At 47.6% G+C, this 12,483-nt stretch overlaps 1 protein-coding gene across 1 annotated transcript in view; it reads left to right on the top strand.

The window, feature by feature from the left end:
* Window positions 1-2,970, top strand: part of jag1b (jagged canonical Notch ligand 1b) — a 32,077-nt gene extending 29,107 nt beyond the window's left edge. The window contains exons 25-26 of the mRNA XM_084461511.1: window positions 1,767-1,917; window positions 2,470-2,970. Coding sequence (XP_084317637.1) covers window positions 1,767-1,917; window positions 2,470-2,936 — 618 coding nt within the window. The 3' untranslated portion in view covers window positions 2,937-2,970. The remainder of the gene's footprint in view (window positions 1-1,766; window positions 1,918-2,469) is intronic.
* Window positions 2,971-12,483: the final 9,513 nt, after the last annotated feature.

The raw sequence follows: 12,483 nt of genomic DNA, 5'->3' as shown, positions 1-12,483 counted from the left end.
TCCATTAGAGATCCTTTTGTGCCAGATCAGAAAACGGATCTGGCCAATCAGCGTTGGCTCTGAGGAAATTGGAATACAGACAGCTACGCTGGGCGGGTTTAGGTGTGACGACAGCGAGGTTGAGGTTAGCGCGTGATAGACAGTGATAGACAGATGGTTCATCCTGTCACCTGCCAAGTGTTTTTGAAAGTGCCTGCCCTTTTCCAAACAGTTTCCAATGGAGAGTTCCCAGATGGTTATACTATCTGGCACGTCTGGTTACCGAGCCTCGTGAGACCGTCCTAATCTCGCTAGCTCACATTCCGTTTCCCTCCACAGATCAGTCTGGCCTTCCTCACATCTACATCGATTTCCAGAAATGATGTGACGGGGCCAATCGGGGACTGCGTTCTAACCGCTAGTCCTATCCCCCACTGGAATGCAGCCCCTTATTGGGTCCTGTAGTCGACGACTTGAAATCCAGGCCACTGTCAAACCAGTAGGCAAATGGTGTCGGCCATAAGTACGAGTAAATAGACTCGATAACAACAATTAAACAAGAACAATGCACACAAGAACAAATGCACTAGCAGAGATAATTGGCGGAAAAGACGTTTTAGCCGTTCTTCCGTCTGGATTTGGCAAAAATGTTAACACTGATTGGCTGCATGAGTTTGTACTCCTGCCCCACTGTAATTGATGTAGATAGATGGATACGAGGATTGATCTCTGGAGAGAACCAGGATGTGAGCTCGCAAGATCGGGATGGTCCTCCGAGGCTACTCGCCACCCTGCCGTGCTCGAATCAAATCAGACTTTATTAGTATAGCGCATTTCATACACAGAGGCAACACAATGCGCTTTACAGAGAGCAATGGGGGGTGGGCATAGGTCCCACCCCTACATATTCCAGAGAGAACCAAGGAACAGTTTCACCCAGGGGCCAGAAAGGTGAGCTGTAAAAATTCTTCCCTGACCTCTCTCAACGAGACGATCGGGGGTTCTGCCAGACTCAAGGTGGTCTGCAGGTGACAGTGGGGCCTCCACAGGACCTGGTTAGAACATAGGAGGGAGAGGCATTCGTCTTTGTGTCAGCTTTAGAGAGGGAGAGGCATTCGTCTTTGTGTCGGCTTTAGAGAGAAATGGTTGCACCTTGACAATGTTTCTTAAGTGGTAAAAAGATGTCTTGGTAATATTCTTGATGTGGGTTTCAGAATTACGATCTGAGTCTGGCAGTATGGCACCTACTGTAGGCTTTTAGCCTGGCATTTGGTGTCAATTGCTGGTGTTTTTAAATGTGCAGATAATTTCTGGTTTGTCTTGGTTTAGCTGGAGGAAATTGTGTGACATCCATACATTTAAATCCATAATACACTTAACAAGGCAATCACTCGAGCTGTAAGTACTGGGTGTTACAGAAATATAGAGTTGGGTGTCATCTGCATAGCTATGGTAGCTGATGTTGTGCCTCCTAATGACATTGCCAAGGGGCAGCATGTACAGGCTGCAGAGTAGAGGCCCTAGGATGGATCCTTGAGGCACTCCACAGGTCTAGATGTGTGAACCTCTGAGTCTTTAACGGTGTAAACGTCCTTGGTGCGAATGAACACAGTCACAGTCTCTGTGCTCCATTGCCCGAGGCTTGTTTTGCTGGAGGCCAGAGATTAGTCAAGTCTCTTGTGGTTGTGTAGATTTAGTTTTGGTTTTTAGCTATGCTAACAACAAAATAAGCGTGTGATAACATCCAGACAAACTCACTGACACTGACTCTCCCCATGTTTCTTCAGTCTACAGAGGACCAGAGGCTTGATAGGAGCCCCATCAAGGAGATTACAGACCGCCTCATAGACCTGGTGAGCAAACGCAGTGGCAACAGCACCATCCTCTCCGCCATCGCTGAGGTGCGCGTGCAGAGGAGGCCTGGCCCCAGCAAAACCGGTACGAACCGCCTCCCCAACCCCAACAGTGGCTGTTGTTTAGAGTTTCCCCCGACCTGCACACACACGCATTGTACAAAGAAGGGAGGGGAGCTGTATGAAGCAGATCAGGGTTAGTTTAATGGCCGTTCGCCCGAACGCTTACAGCCCTCGTAAAACACTGATATGGAAAATGAAGCTCCTCACTCCTCCCACAGCAGTCAATCAGCCCACGTCTCCCTATCACATGGGAGCCGTTAAAATGGTTCCAGCAGACAGATATTCAGTGGAAAAGGTTCAAACAAGCCTGGCTCTGGGTTGGAACGGGTCGCCTGAGTGGGAGGTTAGAGATGGCGTAGTGAGGCTCCTGACTTTCTACCATTCCTCAACATGGTGACAGCCCTCCTCCGCCTTAGTTGGAGGCTTCCAACTCATGTTTCTCTCAGGGGGAGCATGTTGAGGAACCATTCAACTTGTTTTATACCATTCTCAGATAGTAGTTTTTTTAATGTGGTCCTGCGGTGTGCGTGTGGCAAGATTCTGACTGTGTGTGTTGGTTGTCTACTGCCCTCAGACTACCTGGTGCCGCTGCTCAGCTCCGTCTTCATCGTGGTCTGGATCCTGGCCCTGGTCTCCGTCTTCCTGTGGTGTGTACGTCGCCGGCGGAAACAGAGCAGCCATATCAACGCGTCGGCCTCGGCCGCGGAGGACAACACCACCAACAATGTGCGCGAGCAGCTGAACCAGATCAAAAACCCTATCGAGAAACACGCGGGCCTCGCCGTGGCCATCAAAGACTACGAGGACAAAAACTCCATCATTGCCAAAATAAGGACACATCACCCTGAGGGGGACGAGGACGACAAGGAGAGACACCTACAGAAGGGCCGCTTTGCCAAACAGCCAGCATACACACTGGTGGAGAAGGAGGACAGGACGCCCAACTCCCCACCCACCAAAAACCCAAACTGGACTAACAAACAGGACAACAGGGACTTGGAGACCGCACACAGCATAAACAGGATGGAATACATTGTATAGCAGGCAGCTGTGTTGCCGTGCAACCAAGCCCTTTGCCCTCATGACCTTTTTGTTTGGGGGGGAGGGGGGGGGACCAGAGGAGTATTGGGATTTGTAGTTCTTAAACTGTTGCGTCATATTCTTGACCCCACGGTTATTATTTGCATAGATTCCCTGTGTTAATTTAAGTTTTGACAAGCTGGCTTACACTGGCAGAGATGGTTGCTTTGGTTGGCTGGATGACTAGGCACTACATTTCACATTTCACCACCACCACATTTCACTTCCCTTTCATTTAGTGGGACTCCATTTCTTTTTGTTCGTGGGCTTCAGTTATTTCAAATAGTCTTACGTATTACTTTTTTATTTAGGCCAAAACAAGTTAAATGAAATCCGAAGCTATAACACAGTATTTTGAGTTTTCGCCAAGAGCTTTACATAGTTGATGTACAACTAGCTCTGTCTTGGAAAGTGCCTTTTCAGTTTTAGACCACAGCAACCGTCAGAAAATTAAAAAAAGAAAAAAAAAGAAAGAACTTTATTATTTATTATCATTTTCTTTGGGGCTCTGTCAGCAGTTGCTGCCAATATGAAGAATTTAAGTGTCGATTTAGAACATGTAGATATGTACATTTTTTTTTATTAATCATTCTGTATATTTGATTTATTAACTTAATAATCAAGAGGCTTAAGATATCATTCCTTTTTATTTATGTCTAGATTTGGAAGGTTTTGATAGCTTTGGAAGCTTACTATTTCTTTTGGATGACAAACAATTTTTTTCTTATTTCATGAATGCCAAACTTCGAAGAAGAAAAAACGTATGGGCACTTTTTGCCTGAGAGAAATGTTTTCTTTTCCTTTTTTTTTTTAATTTCAAAAGTTTGAAATTTCATTCTACAGCATCCATTTTGCCATGGCCTTACAATTGATGGTGAGTTAGGTAGAAGACAATACCAAACAAAAATAATTGCTGCTCTGGGTCTCAAACATAGTGGCAGACATATTGCTTGCCACAGATAAGGGAACAAAAAAAAAAGTTTAGCAGCTCGTAAAGAAAAACTTGTAAGGAAGTGAAAATGCCAAATCTGCCAACTCTCATGGCAGTTCACACAGCAATATGTCAAACTAGAATTCCCCTCTGCTTAAGTCAGCATAATGTCATAAGCTAGACCATGAATACTTGAACAGTAGAGAGGCAATGGGAACACTGTAGAATCAGATAAGATACGCTGCCTTGCTCTGCGGGAGGCTGTCCTCTTTTTCACTGCACATTTGTTTCTTCTTAAATGAGGCTCTTAAAAAAAGACAAACATGTTTTATCTCATTCGTTAACCCTTTGAGATCATGGCAACAGTTCTGTGTCCTTCTTTGACTCTTGTGTTATGAACTTGAGAATTATTTGTGTTGTTGATCTGGCAATATTTTTTTGAAAGTCATATTTATTAAATGTTTTGTATGAAAAGAGAATTAAACCGTCACTGGGGCCTTTCTTTTGTCTCTGACTCTTTTCGGTCAGACAAGCCAGAGATGAAGGCTTTCGATCAGACAAGCCTGCACAGATGAAGGGTTTCTCAGGGACATCCTAGATGAAGACGGCAACATCTCAATCCAAATGTGTTTACAACGTATTAGGTTGGGGCAAGTCTCAATCAACTCCGTCACAATGTCTGTTTTGTGAACTACCCTTAGTCCTGGTGATCCTGAGACAACGGCCACCCCGTATAGTAGCCATCTTCAGCACTGAAAGAGAAGGACACACGGCCCCCCTGAGGCCTAGCTGGTGTTATAGTGTTGAACCAGGCTTAAGACCTAGTTTGATGCAGAAGCTGTTTAAAAGGATTAAAGCCAAGGCAACAGATTATCGACACCTCCTGAGAATTATCTTAACCACATTAGGAGTTAAAAACACTAGGGTCAATTTCACTAATCCACCGTCTTCACTCCCCTGATAAGGGCAGAATTAGATCGAGGCCTCTAGTTGTGAGAGGGATGGTCCCAGCTCAGATTACACCTCTGCACTTAGCTACTGTCGGGTGGGAGGTAGCTCTTGTGGGTGGCATCAGCTAATGAGGTCAGTGCTGAATCATCACTTTGTTCTTGCCCAGAGGTTGTCTTTGTGATCTGAGGTGGTCAGCACTAGACCTGTCCTATCAAATGAATCATGTTCTCCCCATCTGTTTCATTGTGTGCCAGAGTTGGAAGTTAAAACGTTTTTCTGTAGTCAAACATAGCGGATAGATATCCCGTGTCCTTAGTTTGACTCAGTAAGCGGCATGCTAAAGGGCATAGCTAAGCCATGACTGAACATCGTGAGACTAACTGGTTCCTGCCTTTCAATCCTCAGCTTGTTTGAAAAATAACATTTCCATAAAGACGCAGGGTCTCTTCACATGGGGAAAAAACTTTATTAAAACCATTTTAAAAAATCTCTTTCCATAAAAATAAAGCAGATAAATCAAAAGTGACATGCACAGGCAGCTTTATGAGTCATGTCCTGGATCGTCCTCCATCTTGAAGAGCCAGTGTGGGAGGGGATAGCGGACCCCGGCTCTTGGGGGGGGGGGCAGGTCTTCAGAGGCCCCTGGCCTGCCACCCCAGTGGATTGAGACTGGCACAGTAGAGGCCGCTCTGAGGGGGGCAGAGCTGGAAACCCGTAACCACAGCTCATTTTCTGCCGCCAAGCTAAAATAAAGACGTCCAAGACCCCCCCCTCCCCAGATTTACACAACCCCTCAAATGTGAAATGCATGGGGTATTTCAAGACGGTTCTATGTAGTAACACTTATTTGGACAGTCTCGTAGTGAGCGGAAGATATAACAATGGGATCGGTAAGAGATAAGATTGTTGCGCAATAGAACTGGAGTACATGCTGTGAGCGTGGTGTACGTACGAGTGTGCAGTTAACCACACCATGAAAAACACGCTTCCGACGCCAGTTCAAAAACAACGAGGGTGATGAAGAAAATCTGGAAACGGGAATCAATCATATGCTTAAGCTAGAGCAGGGAAACTGGACAGTTTTCAGACACGTAGGAGCCAGTGTTTCAGGCTGAGAGCCATGACGTACTGCATGGCTCCTGCCTGTCTGAAATCCCAAATCTTTAACGCAAAACCAAATCTAAACTTCAATTAAAGGTTTTCGTATTTGACTTTTCTTTCCCTCTTCCGAGAGCCTCTTCTGACCACTACTTCTGAAGGGCGGAGAGGCTCTTTTGTTGAACCCATGACAATTATCTGACGATACATAACTCGAAACGTCAATTGGCACAATATGTGAAGCATTTCATCTCCGTCTCTCTCTGTCTGAGAGACACACACACACACACACGGACACACACACGGGATGTGAGCCATCGTTCTAATGTTTGAATTGTGTGTGAGAGAGAGACAGAGAGAGAGAGGGAGGAGAGAGAGAGAGAGAGAGAGAGAGAGGGAGGGAGAAGAAGGACTAGGCAGACAGAGAATCAGATATGGTTACTGTACCACGAGCAGTGAGCCCATGTGAGTCGGCGTGCTACAGTATGGTACGTGAGAGGAGGTGATTCCGTGGAGGAGACGGGGGAAAGGGTGGGGGGGGTGACAACTAGCTGACACAATATCATCTCTATCTGCTTTGGCGTCAGGCATCTCCACTGCAGCTCCTCTCCTCCCCCTCAGAACCTCTTTGGTCTCCGTAATCTGGAGGTTCTGGGCGCATTCTCGCTCCCCGCCACCCCCCCACCCTGGGATCTGGAACCAATAGAGGAGCCTGAGGATGCGGGCTTGACAGATAGGCCTCTCAGACTTGCGGCCAGCCTGTTTTGGTTTGTCTGCTCCGTGTTATTGCTTGTGAGGGGGAGCCTCTCGGCCCGTTTCCCTGGAGTAAGCAGCTCCACTTCCAGTGTGGTTTGGGTGCGCTCTGGGGCCGGGAAAGCCTTGGACTCTGCCTTGGCTCGCGCTCTGATTGAAGGAAGAGGCGGCGGCGGAGCCAGAGGAAGAGGGTCATCCTCGAACGTCGGTGGCGAGGAGGACGTGGCCAAGTGCTCACTGGCCGACGGGACCGGCGGTCCTCCCGGGCGCGCTCTCTTGGCCCTCCGCGGGCGAGGGTCTTCCTTGGGGCCGCTGGGTTTGCGCCTCTTGCTCCCGCCGCCCCCCGGCGACGCCGACTCGCCGCCGCCGGCCCCAAAGCGACTCTGACTCCGGCCCGCCCCCCTAGGGTCACGCCTGCCGGGAGACCAACGCTCGGTCACTTCCAGGTCGCCCATGCCCTTCGCCTTAGGACTGGCCTCGCTGTGCACGGTGGGGCAGGGCACCATGATGACCACCTGAATACAACACAATTGAATGGAATAGAAAGTTTATTTTGCCATATAAAACCAGTACATGTCCACTGGAATTCTTGTTATCGCTTGTCCTTGCAATATGTTATCAGCACCAATCAATTGCTCATTCCAGTCCTAGGTAAGGTAACTAGACATGTAAGGTTCCAAATCTGGCTATTTACTATCCGTAGTCTAGCAGTCTATCAAATTGATCCTCATGTATGTTATGTTATGTTATTTTTATTTATAATGCGCCCCCCAACCAACTGTTACATCGGGGCGCAGTACAGTACTTATTCCCTCCAATCATGGTTGACTGTGACCATAATATAGGCGGTGCAATTATTACAATTCAAGCATACAGTAAAAGAGTCAGTTGTTACGAAAGAGCATTAGGGCCAACAACTGAGTTTATTATTTTTTTAAGATTCTGAGTTTAAAGTCAGAATTTCTGACTTTAAAGTCAGAATTTCTGAGAAAAAAGTCAGAAATAACTTCTGAGATTAAAGTCAGAATTTCTGAGATTAAAGTCAGAATTTCTGAGAAAAAAGTCCGAAATAACTAAAGTATAAAAATAAAAAAAACTCTGCTGTTGGCCCTAATGCTCTTCCGTATTATTGTCTATTGTATACGAAAGAGTCAATTATTATTGTCTATTGTATACGAAAGAGTCAATTATTATTGTCTATTGTGTAGGCAAGGTGTTCAATTGTTCAAGTGTTGTCAGGTGTTGGTTCAAGTGATGCACTGCCTCTGTGGTCCACTGGCCCGGATAGGTTACCTCTGGGCTGCATCTCTGCTTTCTGGGGCTAGGCCTGTCTTCTCCGAGGATGGGTCTCTCCTCTCCGAGGATGGGTCGCTCCTCTCCAGGGCTAGGCCTGTCTTCTCCGAGGATGGGTCTCTCCTCTCCAGGGCTAGGCCTGTCTTCTCCGAGGATGGGTCTCTCCTCTCCAGGGCTAGGCCTGTCTTCTCCGAGGATGGGTCTCTCCTCTCCAGGGCTAGGCCTGTCTTCTCCGAGGATGGGTCTCTCCTCTCCAGGGCTAGGCCTGTCTTCTCCGAGGATGGGTCTCTCCTCTCCAGGGCTAGGCCTGTCTTCTCCGAGGATGGGTCTCTCCTCTCCAGGGCTAGGCCTGTCTTCTCCGAGGATGGGTCTCTCCTCTCCAGGGCTAGGCCTGTCTTCTCCGAGGATGGGTCTCTCCTCTCCAGGGCTAGGCCTGTCTTCTCCGAGGATGGGTCTCTCCTCTCCAGGGCCGAGTCTCTCCTCTCCCAGGGTGTGCCCACAGGGCTTTGGCCGAGCGTTAGCATGCCTGGCCCTGAAACAGTGGACAGAGGAGATCATCATGTACTATCTGCTCATGTCTTATTATCCTGTCTTCTGGGGTTGGAAAGTTGGAAATCAGATCATACTTACATCTTTTGAAGGGCGGTCATCTTTGTTATTGTGGAACTGTTTAACGGCTCTTGGGTTTCTCCCGGTCTGGAAAAATACTCGGACTTGCTTTGTTCGCTCGGCTCAGTCTAGAAAGGACAAACAAGAAATCAGTGTACACAAAAAATATTATTACTGGCTTCCTCTGGAAAGCTTTGGCTCAACAGCAAACTCCTGTCATCATCTGAGACACCATACATAAAGGGATTCTCAACCGACTAGAGCAAAATAGCTTGGTAATAGATTTAAGAAAAGAAAACTCAAAACAAATCTGTTTCTTGGAGGGCTTGGCTTTTAAAAACTCCTGCCAAATATCCAGTTACTGCACTATTCACAGGGTCATTACTACGGGGAAGTACCAGAGACAGTAAAGGCCACAAAATTGAGCATCATTACAAACATGCAGAGAGGTCAACAAGTACAAGCGCACACTGTAAATGATGAAAAACACTGCTTCCATACTACACTTGTGTTTTTCCTGCTACAGAACATTCTCCCGTTAGCTGTTTCTCGGTACTCGTATGTGGTGAGTCAGTTGGCTCTTCATAATCCATGACATAGCACATTAAGTATGTTTGTTATTATGTCTCCAGAGACACTTAGTAACACCCCAGCTGGCGCAAAGAATTAGTCCCCACTCGTCTAATGCTGTCCCACAGAACAACTTCAAAGCCCCTCTGAAAATAATCAGGACTCAGTCATGGAGGAACGTGTTTCACCGTCTCCACTGAGGTCCAATGACTAAGTAGTGAAACCATGTCCGCATGTTAAAACAGTGAGTTAAGCCGAGTCATTGATACAAGGGATGGTATGCCCTCCCCCCCCCTCTACTGGGGATGGGGCAATGGGAAGGAGGAAGACAAAGAGATAGAAAGGCACAGGGGGGGGGGGGGCATGGTTGGATGAGGCAGAAGGTAATGAACAATTTAGCCCAATATACCGACACACACACACATCGACACACACACACACACCGACACACACACACACTTTGAAGTCCTGCCTTCCAATATAGTTGGTGGGCAGGGCATCCTGCGGGGCAGAACAAGGCGAGGCAGAGATTGAATCTCACCAACGTGTGCCTTCAACAGGCTGCTAATGAAGGCCAATCGCAGGCCGCCCCCGTGACTGGGCCAGAACAGAACCAGGGCTTGTGAGGGGCATGCTGGGAGCAGGGGGGCTGCAGAGCAGGGGTAATTGAGCAGAACCTTGAGGTTGAGGGCCTCAAATTATAGTTTTTTTTACCCAAACGTATTGCATTAAAAGGGGTGATGCTGGGGTCTTACTCTATACTGATGGCCTGGGGTAGAGGAGAGGAGACATCATCATTACCATCATCATCATCATAATCATCATTCTTATAGCATCACATATAAAAGTTAGTGAGTACATTAAGTCTTTTATCAGGAGGGGGTGATATTACGGCTATTAAAGACCATTTTATGATACAGTGGCAAATAAATGTCTTAAACAGGTGAAATACTACTGCATGAAAAGACAACAGAACACGGCACGCAGGAGGGTGTGTGGACGAGAGAAAGAGAGAGGGGCAGAGGGAGAGAGAGAGACTCAAGAGAAAAAAGGGGTAAAGAGGAGGAGAGCACCCCCCCCCCCCACCCCAGTCACATCCCCTGACCTCAGCAGTCTCTCCAGCATGCCCACAAACACAGGAATCCTCACACAGGAAGTCCTTCACAGGCTGCCCTTTGTGTGGATATGGAGTCATGTCAAAGTGTGGGCAGAGGATCTGTGTCTGCACCCCCCCCCCCCCCCACCCAAAACCATGGCCGAGTGGGTTTTAGGGGATATCCACACACACACACACACACACACACACACACACACACACACACACACACACACACACACACACAGAGGCACGCACACATGCACAGGCACACACAAACACACATGTACACGCACGCACACACACACACAAGAAAACAACAATTCTGAGGACGATGTGGGAGCCATCATTTGCATAGCAATGCCTTGATATGTATTCTAAACTGTTTAATATGTATAAAAACTGTTTGAACATCAACTTGAAAGAAAAACCAACAATAAGGAAATGGGAGGTTCGCTGAGAAACTTTGGTGGTAGAGATGTCTTTCTCTTCCTGTAGGCACAACATCAAAACAGCGAGATAGAGAGACAAAGATGGAGGGAGTGGGCCAGAGAGCTGGAGGCAGCAGGGATCACAGAGAGAGAGGAGTTGGGAGAGAGCTACAGTATGAGAGCCAGAGAGATAGAGAGATGGACAGCGAGAGAGAAACAGTAAGAAAGGGAACGAGAGAAAGCGTGAAAGGAAGAGAAAAGCGAGGGAAAGCTAAGAACCGGCGAATGTTTGGAAATACATAATAATGTAATAGCCACCACAAGCTGTGTGGTCGAGGCTGGAAGTGGTGTGTGTGGGAACGGCCGAGGCCTAATCTGCAGGGGAATGATGCACACTCCCCGTGGCAGGGAGGGGCCGCGAGCCTGTCTGACCCCCCCCTCCGCCCAGCCTAAAACCCAGCGCTGCCCTCCCCGATGCAACAAGTCGTACTGCAGAAGCGTGCTCTCCTCAGTCGTCATGCCCCAGAGGCCCCTGAAAGAAGCACTCGCAACGGCTCCCACAGTCCTGTCGCAGGGCCCGGGATCGCAGGGGCCCGGAGGACATCTGGCTGTGGGATAACTGCCCTGATAACAGTGTGGCGCACGAGGCAGGATAAATCAGTACGTTTATAAAAGGATAAAATTACCAGCCCATCTCCTGACTCCCTACTGTTTTACGGGATACCACTGGACACGACTTCAAAAAGGAACAGGACGGAATCAAGATCTTATAAAATGCATGAAGAGAACACTTTTCTCTTCTCCCGTTTTCAAGATAAGATGGGAGCAGCGAGATGGAAAGAAGATGTTGTTTTATCTCTTTTGCAGGTAGATTTGAAAGGGAAATGGACCGCTATGCCCTAATATGCTCCGACAGGTCAATACCCCAGAGCGCTGCCCTGGCAGCAACTTCTGCTGAGGAGAGCAAAACGCCACATTAACCTTGCATCTGGATTCTGATGGGAGTCTCAGAATGCACAAAGGCTTCAGCTCAGCCCAAAAGCGTCACTGAAGCCCAGCACGCTGATGCCATGAATACTGTACGTTTACAACTGCTTCAGTAAATGTGTCCTGATGAATCAGGGATGTGCGTGCAGAAAGGTATTAGCCAAGAGTCAACAATAAAAGCCGTGCAAACGAGGTGACGTTTGCCCGTTTATTGTGTCTTTTCCTAAGGCCAGAAGCCGAACGCAGCAATCAGGGGGTGTGGCTAGATGGGGTACAGCTACGGCTTGTGTAGAAGGCTAGTTCCCATAAATGTAGAGACCTGTCAAACCCCAACCCTAAATCTAACCCTTAACCCAACTCTACACCTAAGCCTAACCTTAACCCCTACTGTAGCTGTACCTCATCTAGCCACAACTGCTATCAGGCTATATGAGGAAGCGCAACTCTTATCCTTTCAATCTCAACCGACATACATGTCTGGATATGGCGGCAACAGTAACTTCGAAGTCAAAGACAAACATATCTGAAATCAACCATCAGATCATCGTGGCATGACTGGTAACGTCGTCTTGTTTTGGTTTTTGTTATTTTCTTGTTGTCATAGCTTCTCACCCCCACACCTCAAGCCAGACACACCAGACTTAGTGGTACAGATTTACTTCTGATTCATACTTGTTTGATATGCTGGAGAAGCTCAATGCATTAAAATAATAGGCCTAATCAAGGAATGGTTTCCCTGGGACAGGGATTAGGGGAATTAGACTGGTTTGTTACAACAGGCTCAGAGGC

This window comes from Borostomias antarcticus (genome assembly GCF_949987555.1).
Source record: "Borostomias antarcticus genome assembly, chromosome: 2".
NCBI classification, from domain to species: Eukaryota; Metazoa; Chordata; class Actinopteri; order Stomiiformes; family Stomiidae; genus Borostomias; species Borostomias antarcticus.
The sequence above is the reverse complement of the archived record's forward strand: the minus strand, read 5'-3'. Positions and strand labels throughout refer to the sequence as shown.